Source organism: Pogona vitticeps, chromosome 7 (genome assembly GCF_051106095.1).
Source record: "Pogona vitticeps strain Pit_001003342236 chromosome 7, PviZW2.1, whole genome shotgun sequence".
Lineage (NCBI taxonomy): Eukaryota > Metazoa > Chordata > Lepidosauria > Squamata > Agamidae > Pogona > Pogona vitticeps.
This window is the reverse complement of record NC_135789.1, coordinates 30,963,894-30,980,408: the sequence shown is the minus strand read 5'-3', so window position 1 is coordinate 30,980,408 and position 16,515 is coordinate 30,963,894. Positions and strand designations below refer to the sequence as shown.

General features: G+C 43.7%; 1 protein-coding gene across 3 annotated transcripts in view; it reads left to right on the top strand.

The window, feature by feature from the left end:
- VMP1 (vacuole membrane protein 1) overlaps nucleotides 1-16,017 on the top strand; it is an 81,831-nt gene extending 65,814 nt beyond the window's left edge. For 2 of the 3 annotated variants that reach the window (XM_072978561.2, XM_072978562.2), the window contains exons 11-12: nucleotides 5,221-5,320; nucleotides 7,301-8,654. In XM_072978561.2, coding sequence (XP_072834662.1) covers nucleotides 5,221-5,320; nucleotides 7,301-7,447 — 247 coding nt within the window. In that variant the 3' untranslated portion in view covers nucleotides 7,448-8,654. Of the gene's footprint in view, nucleotides 1-5,220; nucleotides 5,321-7,300; nucleotides 8,655-15,860 lie in introns of those variants that run through there. The other variant, XM_072978564.2, reaches the window with a different exon arrangement.
- Nucleotides 16,018-16,515: the final 498 nt, after the last annotated feature.

Genomic DNA, 16,515 nt, shown 5'->3' with positions numbered 1-16,515 from the left:
AGAGGCAGGGATTTTATTTTTGGTATTCAGTTTTATGGTATGTCATATTTTCCCCCAAGCTCTCTCTGGTCTGCCTGGCAATCATAAAGTGAATCATTATAAAGTTTTGAAGCTAATGGTTAATCCGTTTAATACCAAAGGACAATGTACACAGTGTGAACAAAAATTTACACACTTCTGTTCTATGTCTGTTGATCAATAGAACCTTATTACAGGAGAAAAGGACAAGGTAGGAACTGAGATTTTTAGAAAAACCAAAACAGCTTTGGTTGGATCCCCCCCCCCCAATTTCTCTCTCTGTAAAGCTGTTCATGTTTCAGGCACCTAAAAAGCCAGCAGAAAAGGAGATGATAACAATTATGAAAGTGTTATTAATTATGCACTATTTAGTAGCTATAGTAGTGACTACTATAGCTACTAAATAGCTACTAAATAGTGCATAATTTTTAAGTCACACATTTTATATTTCAAAACCAGAAGCACGAAGTGAGCAAAAATGTAGCTTTATTTGGATTTTTTTTGGGGGGGGGCTAGACACTTAAAATAGATTCCCCACTAAGACTAAAACACAAACATGTAATAAGAAATATAAAATATAAGTACAAACTAAAGATAGGAAACATTAACATTAAATTAAAGAGTCATGTCAAGAGCTGATGACATCATTGCCCTTTACACCCACGTTGGTACTCAGCAAGATTTTATCTGTAAATATATAGATCCTTCAAACAGACTATTAAACCATTAATAAAATGAACATCATTGTAAATCTATAGCTTCTCTGTCTATATAGACACATGAATATGTTCTCTGTCGTGGGCCCCTCTTTGCAGGCAGGGTGTGTGTGTGTGGTGAATCCAGAAATAAATAAAGCACTCTATTGTGATTTCTAGGAAATTTAAGAAAAAACCCGTAATACCTACATCATTTCATAGGGATGGGGATAATTTTTATGGAGGATATTTCCAATTAGAACCAATGGCATATTATTCCCAACCTGGGAAAAGGACATACAGTACTGCAATTTCTGGTTCAGTTCCACTGATTCTTATTCATTTGTACGAACAAAGTTTTATGCCGTTCTTGTTTTCCCCAAAGGACAGAGGGGACGCTACCGGTAGGAGATAAGAAATTTTTTGGATTGGATGGGTAACCCCAGGCAGAGAACTAAGAGCCCTGTATCTCTTGGTCCTGCGTTGAGTTGGTGGTTAGGTTCACCCCACCTTTTTGCATCCAGAAAGCCGGAACTTCAAAGCTTTTTGCCTTCCTAACGCTTATTCTCAAAAGGACCAGTTTGGTGACGTAAGACGTCGATGACGATGCGGTCTGAGCCGTGACAGACGAAACGCTGAATTTCTTGAAATTGCAGCAGAAATAGCTGACACAGTAAGACAGTATGTGTGCAGGGATGTATATGCAGTAAAGCGCTCCTGCAGTTATTCTTATTTGTAGGTTAATTAATCTGATTAATTGCAATTCGCGTACACCCATTGAAAGAATACAAATATATGCCCCTTTGTTTCAGTGTTTCTGCTCTTGAACATATCCCCACTACAAAAATTGTACTGTCATCATCAGTTGTGGTGATTATTTTTGTGAAATATGTATTCCAAAATCCCCCATTGATTGACTTCCAATATATATATATATATCAAAATCGTTTTAACCTTCCCACCTCCCAGTTCATTTCTGTTTTTCTTCTACTGTACCAGAGAACAGCTTTTCAGCTGCTTGAGTCTTTTCTCTGGGATTATGAAAAATTACAACATAAGTGAGGAACATGTATCTAAAATTGAGAGTGCTCATAAATTATATAAATTATATGCCAGAACTGGGGCTTTCAAATAGTTCAACTGCATGCACAGAAGCTACCTCTTTCCAGCTTAAAAATAAAATAAAATGTAGGTGACTGTCGCATTAAAGATGCATAATATATATATTTTCTGGGTGAGTTGCAAGGTTTGGATAATAATGCTCAGTGGTGTCCTTTCATAAACACCTCCCAAAAGACCACAAAGCAAATTGAAATGAATTGCATTGAATGGATTTAGTTACTGATTTAAAACCATTTTATTCTGCCTTTCTCCTTAAAAAAAAGGACCCTAAGGTGGCTTACATTCTTAAGACAATATCTAAGTGCTAGAAATTGTAAATATACAAATATTTAAAAGAATCAAACAAATATCACACTAAAAATGGTAAACAAAACCAACGCCAAAAACAGATGTACCGAGTTGTCGTTCTGCACTATTTTAAGTTGTGGGGAAAAAATAATATAAATGAGTGAATAAAAGTGAGCTGTCGATGCATCCGAAAGAAACCGCCCAAACTTCAGTACTATGAACTTTGTTCGGTAATGAATTTTTTCCTGATGGCAAATGGATTTTGCTCTTGTGGTTTTTTAAAAATGAGATGAATAATTCCTGCGAGTCATTCGTCTCTCCCCGTCTGAGCAGTTCTTATCTGCAGCTTTATTCAGCAAAAGTTTACCTTTGGAAAGTTCTCTTCGGTGTCTTTTCCTTCTATGTCATCTGAAATCTTGAACCCGAGTGCCGGTTTTCTGAAACCGGTGACTTGTTTTGCTGAGCGAGTCATTCAAGAGAACGGTGATGTGATGATGACTCTTCCTTTGGTTTTGTCTGAAAAGTTTGCAGACTTTTTTCCTAGGCGGTCATAACTCTACATCTTAATTACATGACCTTGAAAAAGAAAAAGAAGCCGGCTGTTCTTTTTTCAAAAATATTTTTTTTTACCCGTTCCCAAGCTAGCCTCTAGTTTAAATTGTGCTGCCTTTTAAAAAAATGTTTTCCTGGTATGATAGATTTTACAAATAATGCTGTATGCTTCATGTACTGGTGAAGAATCCAGTACAAACCGGGGCCAGGCCTTGCATCCCTTAACCTTTGTTTCAAGACTTTTTAAAAAAAATTTTAAAATACCTGCATGTGTATTAAAGAGCCAATAGCTTCGAATTCCTCAGCAAATCGGTAAACTGAATTTATTTGAGAGCATCTGTGATTTTACATATTAAATGTGTTTTTGTGTATTATACACACACACACACACACACACACACACACACACACACACACACACACACACACACACACACACACACACACACACACACACACTTTTAAGTGCTATTTAACAGAGGAAAACACTTGATTTCCGTATTTATGGATTCTGTTTTCACACCCAGCCTCCTCCCCACTTTCTTCATTACAACAATGTTGGCAAGCCTTTGGGTCTGAGTGTCCCCCCCCCCCCGAGTCTTTGGTACCAAGTCCCGAATTCAAATCCCTATTAAAAACAAGCTTCCCCCCCCCCAGAAAAAAAGGGGAGCTTCTCTCCTGTCAATACTTGACTTTTATTTCTTACTTAGTTTTTGGTTTATATTTTGCCATCTTGATTAATTGCCGATTTAATTGTTGTTTTTAACTATTTTATGAATAATTTTATTGTACGCCGCCCTGAGTAGACATTGTCTAGAAGGGCGGATAAAAATCTAATAAATAAATAAATAAATAAATAAATAAATAAATAAATAAATAAAATATTGCCCCATCCATCCTTCAAGGTCACCCCATTCACTTTGTGGCAGAGTGTGGGCTTCAATTCCCCCCCCCCCGTTCAACCCAGGGCTCTCTCTGCTAGGCGGTGGTTCTCCACCTGGGGCCCCCCCTCCAGATGTTTCCGGACTACAACTCCCAGAAATCCTGGCCACTTCATCTAGTGGCGAAGGCTTCTGGGCATTTTAATCCAAGAACATCTGCCCCCCCCCCAAGGTTGGGCGTCACTGTACAGCGTAGTCACCACCAGCCCAAAACTGTTGTATCCCTTGGAGAGGAAATTTTGCACAAAAACCTTGAAACGGTGCCCGATCGGGAAAGGCAGGTAGCCTGCTTTTCGCATCCAAGTGGGTTTTGGTTTTGCCACTTTGGGAAGCCAAATAATCGGTTTCGCTCTGGAGTACGTAAATGGCCCTGCCCTTACATGTACACTTCTTGGGAAATCAGATATTGTTCTCCTTGGGATTTTTTTTTTTTAATTTGTATCAGTTCCTTGTGCCTCAGGCCAGGCGTGCCTCTCCAGTTTTCCCTTTCTAATCATGTGCCATAAAATGCAAAATAGTTTAGAAGCAACATTTCAAGGTGTGCCTTTTCTTTTCTTTTCTTTTCTTTTTTCTTTTCTTTCTTTCTTTCTTTCTTTCTTTCTTTTCTTTCTTCCTTTCTTTCTTTCTTTCTTTCTTTCTGCTGTTTTTCTTTTCTTCTTTTTTAACTCCCGGGCTTTGAATGGGGAGTTGCCTTTTTGGAATTGACTAATGTGACTTTTCTTTCTTTTCTTTCTTTCTTTTTTTTTAAGGACAGGGCTTTTTTGGGGGGGGAGGGGTTGGGGAAGGATGACGCAGGAATTGCCCTAATAAGGACTTGGTTGCAGGCAGGGACCGCCCCCCTCCCTTTCAGCCGGACGGACCGGACAGGGATTGGCGGGGGGGGGGGGGGAGAGAATTGTCAAGTCACGGGGAGGGGGGGCGGGCAGAGAGGAGGGGGGGCGGGCAGTTTCTGTTTAAAAACTGGGGCAAATGACAGGAGCCCAAGTCATTTCCTTGCTAATCGGTTCAAACCAGTTCTTACAGGAACCCCGGGTGATGAATGGTTGGGACTTCTCAGAAGTCACTGCCGGGCATGCAAGACCTCAGCTGAGAGTCCGGGCTTTCAGGAAGTCCCCTTATAGAGGCTGAGCCCTCTCCCAGCTGTGGCTACTCTTAGCATCCCCTTGCCTGGGCTTGCTAAGAAGCTTCTTCTCCTCCTCCTCCTCTTTTCTATTTTTATTTCTTTTTTTTTTAAATGACTTCTATTTCTTTCTGCTTTTCCCCAGTTTCTTTTTTTTTTTTTTAATCTTTTCTTTTTCTGTTTTTGGAGGGCGCTGCCTTGCATTTTCCGCAGTAGCAGGAAAAGCCGAAAAGCATGTGCTGTTTCTCCTGCTGGGTCAACCCCGTGTTGGTTTTTCCTCCGAGTGAGGTCCAATTCTGTGTCTTGAGTTTTACTCTTTTTATAGCCGTGGTTTGAATTTGGGCGGTAAGTCTTCTGCACCCTCTCTTAATCTGTGCCCCTTGTGTTATTCTCTCTTCTCTCTCTCTCTCTCTCTCTCCCACCCCCAACCCCCGGATCTGTTCCTTTTCTCAATATGCCTTTGGGGAACCATCCTGGCCACTAGCGCTGTCCCAGGTGTGGGTCCGTCCCTTCAGAAGCCCTTCCAAGAATACCTGGAAGCTCAGCGGATGAAGCTCCACCATCGAGCGGACGGAGCGCCCCAGGTGAGTCCTGCCCCCTGCCTTGCCTTCTAGCCTAGACCTCCTTATAAAACCCCTTTTCTCCTTTTCATTAAACCCATTTTTTAAAAACGGCTCCTGCTTCCCCCACTTGCTCAAAGGGAAGAAACCGGCAAACTCTTGGAGTAGCAGATTTGCCTCTCTCCCTGTTTTTATTAATCGGAATGCTTAGCCTTAAAATTTCAAGGAGGAGGTTCGTCTGCGGCAGCAAAAACTAACAAAGCTTTAATAACAGAGGCTTGTGGCATTCACAGACCTCAGCTGGCTTCATCCGGCTGGCTGCTGCTCGTGAAAAGGTACCCCAAAGGAAACTTCTTAAACTTTTACAGTGTGGGGGGGGCAATTTTACCTCTCCCCCCCCCCAGTTTATTCAAAATGAAAAGCTTGTGTGTGTGTGTGATGATAATCCATGCTGGGCAAGTGCTCCTGGAATATCTTCCATGTATGTATGATCTCTGGAGGACTTGACTGTGCCATTAACCATGTTCACGAGTGTTTCTCACTCGTGTTATGGCTTATGTGCCGTCCTAAAAGGTGATCTTTCTCACCTGCCCTTCCCTCGGTGACAGGTGGGCGGCATCTCTGGGGGACTGACGACTGAAGAGCGCTCCAGGGAGCGAGTTTGCTTCTCCCTGCAGCCGTATGCTGCTATGCTGCCTTCTGCTCGTTTCCAGACTGCTCTTTCAGAAAAATGTTCTCACAGCCGTTTCTTTTCTGCTGCGTCAGTGGGCGATTGCACAACCTCCTGCCCAGTGGAAAAGACAACGTTCCCTAAGAGGGTTTGGCTTTCACAAAGCCTTCTTCCCGGCCGATGCACACGTTTGTGTGTGTGCGCTTGTTTCAAAATTGTCCTGTGCATGAACTCTTTGAACGGATGCCAGAACAGACCCATGGGGGGGGAGTGCACACGTGTGTGGGGCAGCTGGCCCCAGTTAACTCTTCCTGCTCTCCTAGGATTGGGGAAATCTCCTTCCCCCCCACCCCACCCCCACTGGAAAGGGTTTTATCGCAGCTTAGGAGCAAACTGTTTTATTCAGCAGACATATTTTGGGCACCGCAGTGAACTTCCTCGGATTTCAGGAGCTGGCAGTCCTTGAAAGCTTCACACCCTATTAAAAATTTGTTATATACCTTAAGATGCCACAAGATTTTTCTGTTGTTCCTGCTGCAGCAGAACGGACCTGGTTCTCCAGGAATTATTTTCAAAGCTGTGTCTCTCAAGCCCCAGAAATGACTGTAAGAGAGAGAGAGAGAGCATGTCTCAGTTTACGCTATCAGGCACAAGTTACTAGTCCATTGTTTGCCAGTCTCACTTTCAAGGAGGAGCTGGACTCAGTAACTGGGCATTCCCGGGACTTAATCCTCCAACAGGCTTGCCATATTTCCCTTTTCAGTCCCTAGAATTTCAAGTTTGGGGTTTGTTTGTTTTTTAAGAGATCCACTGGAAGGGGGGGGGAAAGCTTTGTGACTCCTGGTGAGCCATTGCCACTCCTAGATAAATAGAGAAATAAATCTTGCGTCAAGGACATGGTGATGTTTCTGTGTCCTCCCCCTTCAAACTGTGGAAGAACCTTTGGTGGTTCTTCCCGTGAGAAAACGCATCATGTGCAGCCGGATTCCTGGGCGCTCAGGCGCTATGCTTGGTCATTCTCGTGGGTTTAATACTGGATGTGGCCTTGATCCATATCAGGATCCTTCTCCCATTCGCTGCCTTCTGGATTATAGCCCTGAAGGTTATTTCCCCAGATTTCTTCAGCTGGCGCTGCATCAGACGAGTCAAATACAGGAAGGGTTTCCCAAAGCAAACAAGACTTGAGAAGCCCTCGAGTGGAAAGGCTTGAGGGTATGAATCCCAAGTCAACCCTTTCAGTCGCCCTCTTCTAACCCTAACCCTGATTTTTTTCTCTCTCTTTTTCTCTCCCCACTTCCCCTCTTTCTCTCTTGTGCACCCTTTTCTTTTTGCAGGCTGAAAACTGGCTCTCCTGGATGTTTGAAAAGTTGGTTATTGTCATGGTGTGCTATTTCATCTTGTCCATTATTAACTCCATGGCTCAAAGTTATGCCAAGCGTCTCCAGCAGCAGATGCAGTACTCGGAGGAGAAAACCAAATGAGGAGGAAAAGGGGGGGGCATACAGACCCCACATTTAATTGGGACAACCAGCCTTGCATTAAAAGAAATAAAACAGCACTCTCTGAAACATGCAGGCAGGTGGGGACAGGACAGACAGTGGCGTTTGTTTTCCTTTGGATTACCCTTTATTATGATTATTTTTAAAAGTAACTCTTCCATTCGTAAACGATTCTCATTGACCGCCATTTGTACATTTAAAGGTAATGTATGTGCTCTTTTTTGGACATAACGGGATGGGGTGGGTGGAGGGGTGGATGGGGGATTAAGCTCATGTTTTAACGTAGGTGCTTTCCACTGAAAATTCCAGAATTACTGATACAGTATATTATTATTTTATTTAAAAAGAAAGCAGAGAGAACCACTTCTGACTTTCCTTAATAATGAAACACCCCACTGGCCACGCGGTTTAACCTTCAGGACTGGTACCTTGACCCCTGAAATGCTTAGACCCGCCTCGACCTTCGTCTTAGGTTGGCTCACAGATGAGCTTGCTCCTCTGGTCTGAACGGCTGAGTACAGTACTTGAAAACTCTCCCATTTCACTGTGACCCTTATAAGGGTGAGTGGGGTGGGTTTGTACAAAACAAACAAACAAAAAAACGTTTCTAAACTTCAGAACAGTTGTAAGCAGAGAGGGGTGGGTAAGTCTCTGATGGCTGAGAACTCTGAATTTTCTTTCTTTTTATTTAAATCTGTATATTTAGAATGACGATTAAATCTATCTACCAGTCGATGAAATCACCTTGGATCATTCCAGACCTTCTTTTTGTGGTGTTTTAAAGCAGTTCCCGGTCTGTTGTCTCATTTGTGTGCTGAGCTTCACCCACCCACCCACCGACCGCCCCTTTCCCAGTTCTTTTGCAAAGTTTGTCCCCTCTCTCATGATCAAATGCCTTCCTTCAGCAGCCTTTCTGTCTTTGCTCCAGCTGAAGGAAGTTGAAAGCCCAGGACCCTTGACAAGGCTTGATTAATCACATTTATTTAACTGACAAGCAGCCCCCGATCTGTACCGGTGGTGGGTGTTTTTTTTCCTTCTCTCCTCTAGTTGCTCTTCTGTTGTTTTGCTTTGTTTTTGTTTTCTTTTAATGGTTAACTCTGGCGATGTTTGCATAAGCGTCGTTAGGAAATGCACAAGACGTTTTGTAAGGTACAGGACAGGTAACTGGAATAAACGACATTCGACTATAGATTTAAAATGCCTTTTATTTTTTTTAAAAAATACACACACAACGATAACGGAACAAGATGTATTTCCAGTGTTTTCGTGCCTGCAGAGTAAGGACCTGGTGTGATTTCTTGGAAGAGATCGCTTCATTGGTTCAGTCTGGGGGCGGGAGTTGATTTTGTGCCACACGTATGCTGCGTTGATACAGGCCCTCGGCATCGTAAGGTGTGGCCGTACCTTTGCTCGTTGGTCAGGTCAGTTTTTTCACCGGTTTTCAGAGTTGACTCAGGATCTTCAAACCACCCAACAGCTCAGCTGCCCTCCCTTTTCTCAATAAGAGCAAACAAACTGTCCATCACTAGGATGCCTTTAATAATAATCATAATCATAAATGTGCCATCAAGTCAGTTTTCTGACTTATGGCGACTCTTTTCAGGGTTTTCCAAGTGGAGAGTATTCAAAAGTGGTTGACTCTTCCCTTCTTCCGGGGTGGGTGGGTGCCCTGGGACTGTGCATTTTGCCCAAGGCTACCCAGGCTGGCTCCACTCACTAGAGGCAAAGTGGGGAATTGAACTCTGGCTCTGCCACCAGGTCCCCAAACCACTGAGCTGCCCACGAACTAACCTTCCGTAGTTCAAATAATTCTTAGGAAGATCTAAATGTCACGTTTCCCCCAAAATCCTGCCCCGATCCTGGAGAATCCAGTGCTTTGTATATCTCTTATCAAGAAGAAACTGTTTTCTTCTTCGAGGTGATCAGTCGGTTTGCCCTTCCGTGATGGTTTTGTCGTCTCTAGGCCAGCCTCTCCAAAGCAGGTGTTCTTCAGACGCGTTGGACTTCAAATCCCATGACTCTGTAGAGCATGTTAGTGGGGATAATGGGTGAGGTTGGAGAAAGTTGGCTTTAAGGGGACTGTCTTAACTGCGTTTCAAGTGAGGTGTTGTGTGATGGTCTGGGTTGTTTTTTTTTTAAACAGGTTTGAATGTAACCCCTTTGGTCAACTCAGTTGTGCTGTGTGTGCGCGTACGCTTGTGTCGTGCTCCACTCCCTCTTGTTTTGCCCACCCACCCATCTGCCTGCCTACCGTTGTGACACCTCCATGGTCTGTACCTTTCTGTTGGATAGCTTATCAGACTGATGTTGACTGTTGGATGTCATAGCAACAACAGTCGGTAGGCTGTCTGACATTTTGGTATCTTTCATCTTGACTGTTTGTGCTCCATCCATCTTCCAGTGGCTTTTGGTCCGACGCTCTGCCACGTGTCCTTACGTGTAGTATGTGTTGAATGGAATGGAAACTCAGAAGCTTTCGTCATAGCCTTTCCTCCACTCAAGGGCAGTCCCCGGCATCCTATGCAGTGTGTCCGGGGAGAATGGTTTCTAAGGCTCTCCCTGCAGGTGTGTGTGTTCCAAAGGGTTGAGAAACCTGGGATGATGTGGAGGGTATATATATATATATATTTTCCCAAAGACCTTTTCTCCAGGAGGAGAGATAAATTCTTCCATAGTTCAAAGATGTGGAGGAAGCAAATTGACCACAAAGTTTCCATTGACGTGGATCGTCCCGACTTCCACTTCGCAAATAGAAGGGAGCTCCATTCATGGAACGGGACTTTTCCACTTCTCTTTTCCTCTGCGGCCTCAAACCCACCCACCCCCGTGCTCCTTTTGCTCAAGCGGAAGTCTTTTAAAGTCTCACAACACCCTCATCTTTGGATCCAGGCCTTTGATTTTATTTAAAAAGAAGAAGAAGAAGAAGCAATAACTCACCCTCCCTCCTTCGTGTGCATACCTCGAGCTCCACACACTAGATGATTGGTTCCCATCCATACACTCATTCATGTGTGCAACATCATCTGCTTTAGAAGTTCGTAGATTCCCCCCCCCCCATCCACTCTTCTTAGGTCTCCCCATGCTCTGGGCATTTCCATATTTTGATTTCTCCGGCGAGCCCTTACCTGCTCTGTGATGGCGAGCCAAAATCCACCAGTCCATTTTCTTTAGAGACTCCCGTTTGTCCAGTTGGCTTTCCCTCCCTGTAGATCTACCCCATGTCAGTGCTTTTATTCTGTGCCTATTTTAAAAAAAGCAAACTCCCGACATTGTGATTTTAGTGGTGGTTGATCTGTTTGCTTTAATGCCTTGACGGTCCATCCGAGGATTTGCCTCTTATGATGTATGACACCAGAATTGCCTCAAGCCACCACTTCTGGTCACATAGGAAACCTGCATTTTTTTTTCCTAGCGGGGAAGGATGTGTGGGTTGAATGTGAAGGCCATCCTATTTTTTTAATTGAGGGTAAAATAACCAAAAATGCAGGAGCAGGTGAGTAGCAGCTGCATGCTGGGAACCTTCCTTCCTTATCTATCTAGAACAGGAGTGAGTAAATGTACTTTCCTATAGGTTGGGTAGAGTCCCAATAGTGGTGGATGCTGGGAGTTGTAGTCCAAAAGCATCTGGAGGGGTGGCACCTTGCTCAAACTTGGTCTAGAAGGAGACATTCACACCTTGGCCTGACAACCCTATGAAGCTGTGGTTGACGACATGGAATGGAGGACAGTAGGAGAGGCACATGGCAATAAACACAGACTGATTAAAACCCTTGAAAACAAAGGTTTCTCTTTTCATGAGTACAGTAAATGCTTGGGGAGAATTTTGTATTCTTCACGTCCATTTATGGTATATTACTTAGTGGGCTTAAAAAAAAAATCAAAATCTTGCACAATAACCCATTTTCAGTTTCCTGTGTAGATCTCTCTCTCTCTCTCTCTCTCTCTGTGTATGTGTGTAGATTACTTTGTTAGGTTCCTCATAAGAGTGAGCTTCTCTTCAGTGCTAGCTCTATGACTCTCGTTGACGTGCCCATTTATGATCTAGCAAAGAGGTGGTCAGGGAATTCTCCTGTGCTGCTTTATGACCAAGTTAATCTGTGAAAGATATTCCCAACTCTTTTTTTAATGAAAAAAAAATGCCTTGTTGGATAGTCAAATAAATAAAGGGAAAAAAATTACATTTTTGGCTGAGAGAGTGATTATTATTACAGGGAAGCTAAATCCTGCAATTTTGATTAAAAAGAAAGGGTTAAAACATTGACTACCTTCCCCACTACATCAGGGATGGTGTGTGCCATTGAGTGAGGTGCAGAGCGTCCCCACATGATGTCCAGGCACATGTGAAGTTCTGCATTTCCTTTTGTTACTGGGTGTTCCCCCCCCCCGATCCAAATATTCCCAATGTGGGTTGTGATAAGACTATAAGGTGCTCCTATGGAGGAGGTCAAAGACGGTCGGAAGTAACCAGGGAACCTTGGGGGGGGGGTAACAGGTGAGGGATAGTCCATGTATAAGGATTCTTGCAGGCTTCCGTGTTGAAAGAGATATCATCACTCCTTGTAACATGAATCACACCGTATGGATTTATTTGCCAACCTAGCACCTGCTTCTCACGACTTCGTATGTGAAACAAAGTGGCCCCTGACCTCAAAGAGCTTACAGTTGACGTCTTCAGTCGGACGCAGGGGTAACACCCAAAGACACAACAGTGTTGTTATAGATACAATGACCCGAGGTTAGACATTAAAATATGGAAGCTCCACACTTAATGGAAACACGTGGCTTCTAAGGAAGAATGTGAAGGCGAAAGCTTTAAAATTCAGAATAAGTTTGGAAATATATGGTGTCGACAAGATCTGAAACAGCAGTTGCCTTAAAACCAGCGAAGACGATGACTTCAGAAATCCACATTTCCTCCAGTCTACAAATTCAACTTACGGGCTAGGCCACCTCTGGTTAGAGACACACATTCTTCGAAGCTGTGTTCGCGCACATTCGTGGTAGACCGCAGTGGTTCAAGTTCTCCACGGAGAAGTCTTGCTCTTCCATATTGCTTTTTTTTTTTTTTTGCGTGTCCCACATTTCCCGGGGAAGAACGATAAAATTCAGTTAATGGAATTCTCTAGGTCTGTTTCTGTTGTAATTTTTTTTGTGGGATATCAGAATCTGCTATGCGTTTCTCATTGTCAAGAAACTCCTAGATGTAGCTGGTAATGAGAGAGGTCGAGATCATTTCAATAGTAGAAGAAAGCACAATATAAGTCTTAATATTTCAAAGGTGTTTTTTTTTACAGGACCAGGGAAGTTACAGACTTGGTCCTGAAGTAAAAGCATATACCGTATTTTTCGCTCCATAAGACGCACCTTTCTATAAGACGCAGCAATTTTTTAGGAGAAGAAAACAGGAAAATATAATCTGTTTTATTTGCTCCATAAGATGCACAGACTTTCCAAGCCCCTGTTTTGTGGGGAAAAAGTGCGTCTTATGGTGCGAAAAATACGGTATTTCCATACAAAGAACGGTGTGTACTGATTTACTCCATCCATTATCTTCACATATCTCCCTCTTCTTCAACAAACGTTGATGGCCGTGTTTTCCCCACCCTGACATCTTGATGTCACGATAGTCCTATGAGATAGGCTAGGCTGTGAGAGAGGATTTCTCTCCCCCCCAAAAAAATTTTTCCAGTGGGTTTCATCATTAAGAGAAGAGTTGAATCTTCGTTTCTTCAGCTCTAATCCCACCCTACCACACCATGTTGATTCTGCTTCAAGAATGTGGCATTTAGAGGCAAAATACTGCGTAAACAGAATTCTTACATTTCTTTTCTGTTTGATTTAGCTAGGATTAGCAAGGGGACACGTGTACCAGGTTGAACAGGTTAAAACTCGTGGCTTCCAAACTGTGAACCTTGGAGATCTGTAATTCTGGAAAGAAGTTCTCTAGTAAACCGTGCCTAAAACTTTAAAGGGGCGGGGGAGCCATTTTCCAAGATCCTTCAGGATAACGTTTGGCCGCTTAGCCAGGTTTGAAACTGGTTTTGCTCCGGAGCTGTGTCCAAACTTGGAGGATGCTTAATGAAGACTGCTATTTTCTTTCTCTTTTGGATGATGAAGAAGGAAAGCTTGGGAGGTGGCAAGTTGGAGACAGTTTAGCAGCAGAGAATTTGCCAGTGGGAAGTCGGGAGAGGTGATTACCATACAGTGTATTAGGCTGATGCCCGCGCTGCTTTTCACCAGATAGTCTTCTACATCTTTGTGTGGTTTTTTTGTTTGCTTTTCCCATACCTGTCTTTTGTGAAAACCGAATCGAACAGGAATGATGATGAAAGTCGGTTGCAGGGCATGAATCTACCTTCATGCTTTTGCAATCATGGGTTACCCAATCTGTATACTTATTTCTACCCCACCTTTTATCCAAGCAGTTCCAGGCTGGGCGCAAAGTCTCCTTCCACCATTTTATCCTTACAACCTCCCCATGAATGGGGTTAGGTCAGTCATTTAAGGTCAGGCAGAGAACTTGATAGATGAATGGCAGCGGGGGGGGGATTTCCCAGTCTGAGACCAGTGCTCATATCCAGGAATAGGGAATGTATAGCACGCCAGATGTTGTTGACCTGTATCTCCCACCAGCCAGAGCCAATGTGATCCATGTTAGAGTTAATGGGAGTTGTAGTTTACCAACATCTGTCACGTCATGCACAGAGGCTGTGTGATAAATGTTGACATCCTTTCCAGAAGCCTTCCCCACTGAACATCTTTGATAACCATGGACCTCAAGGAATATCCCTATTTTTGCTACTTTTTAATGGAAAAAACTCACTGATACTTTGATAGTCTCTCTCTCCCCCCCCCCAATCACTTAATAACTATGGGGTTCTTTCATACTGGTGGATGGGACTGAGCTTCAGGTTTTCTTCCATTGAGGCTAGAAATGGGGAAAGATTACTTTTATAGGTTACACCTTGCAGAAGAGCCGGAGCAAATTGAGACTTTCCCAGGGAAAAGTCCTTCCTCTTCGCAGAAGGAGAGGTGAATATAGATCTGGAAGGAAAGTTACTAATCTAGCAGTCAACATCTGAGGGCTGATAAGGTTCCAGAGAACTTTCAATACGTGCCAAGAACAGCGTCTAAAAGTCCGTAAGAGCAATAATCATAAAATGTTAAACCCTTTCGGGGAAAGGGGAGAGGTCAGCATCGTGTGTGCTGGCCTGCAGCTCCCCCCCCCGCTTCTAATTTCCCCTTATTCCTGTTCCTTCTTCGTTTTCATCATCTTTTTCTTCTTTCTGACTTGCAAAGTAAGGGGCAAAAATCCAGCAGCCCATCCTTCACGTTAGGAGAGAGGGAAGCAAATCGGGAGATGATTGGGATTTGAATGCCATTGTGGTGACCCATCATGACTTGGTCATAAAACAAACTTGTAAAAGAGTACCGATGGCCGTGTTGTGGAAGTCAGGGCACAAAGGGTCAGAGTGCCAGGATTTCATGATTAGTGAAACCGCCTGCCACCCCCCACGCCATCCTGGGTTTCTCAGTATCCCTCTAAAAAACTCAGTGTAATTCTCATAGGAGTTGAGAGTAGAATTTTATTTTTGAGCAGTAATATACGGTATCTTTGTGAATAGCCCTGTTCTATTGGGATGGGTCTGAACAAGCAATCAAAACCTGTTGTCACTACAAAACACCTGCTTGTGGTAGAGACAAAAACAGCTGGAATTCTTACACATTTGGTTTGCAGGCCACATTTTTGCCTTTTTGAGGGTGACAGCGGCTATGTAGCATGTGTGTCTCTGTATTTTGGATTCCACAAGTGAGCACAGAGTTCTGAGTATCCATCACAATGGCAGCTCATTGGGTGTAGAAGGTGAACCTCAACCCCCCCTCCCCGCATCAGTTATTTGGCCAATGTTTGCTTTACTCGCCTTTGTACCTATCTTTCCAGTCGTACCGTCCAGAACACATCAGATCTCATTTGATTTTGGAACCTAAGCAGATAGGGTTTGGATGACCACCAGGGATCTCCAGATAGGCCTAGGAAAAGGGATCACTACAGCTGCCAGTCAGAGTTGACAATATGCAGCTAGATGAGCTATGGTAGTGCAGTTGCTTTAGTATTCCCCCCCACACACAATAGACGTAAATCGCAGCTCCTGAATTAAATGCAGCGAATAGTTCTCTGCAAAAGGACCAATCGTGCTTAGAAACTTGGGAATTATAGATTGTGGGCATTTTTTGTGTGTTTGCGGTAGCAAATTGCAATCCACAAAAGCTCACAGGGAAGTAAACCTGTTTGTCTTTTAGATGCTACCAATCTTTTAATGTTTGTTGTTTTGTTATATTCCCGGATGATGGCTTTCCCTCCCATTCCACCATTGTCTTTCTGGCCTTTCTGCAGAACAGAGATGAAACCACACCCTTAGAGGCAGCTGCTCCGGTGGTGGTGGTGGCAGCGATGATGATGATGGGAAAGGTTACCTGCCTTTGCTGAGTCACGGATCTGAATGACTAACCCGGGAGAAAAGTCACCAGAGGGGAAGGGGGTGGCTGGAACCGGCAGCTGTGCATGCAGTTGGAAGAACAGGCATGGCAGGAAAAGGGTGGAAGAGGAATCTAAGCTATGAAGGCAGGCCGATCCCATCTTTAGTGGGGCTTTGGAGAGAAGGGCTGGCTGGGAGTAACACCAGCAAATGCAGACCCAAGACATTTTGCTGCCAGAGGCAGAGGACAACAGGGCGTTCCTTTCACTCAAACAGAGGACGATCAGACTGGGTTGAATCTCACTGGCCTCCAGAAAGGGAACAGCTCCTGTTGACCCTCTGGATTTTCCACCCAATGTAGGATCATCGCGCATACAGCCCTACATATATACACAGCTGGACCAACGGGCTTCACACCATCTTTCAAAATCCTGCTCTCCAGAGCTGTAACGACCCGGGTTTGCTCCAAGGGACGAGTCTGAGCTCCCCACCAGGGCAAAGAAAAAGGAGAATGTGAGCCACCTTTTCCTAGGAAAAAGAAAATTGATAGTTTTTTTTTTTTAATTAAGATAA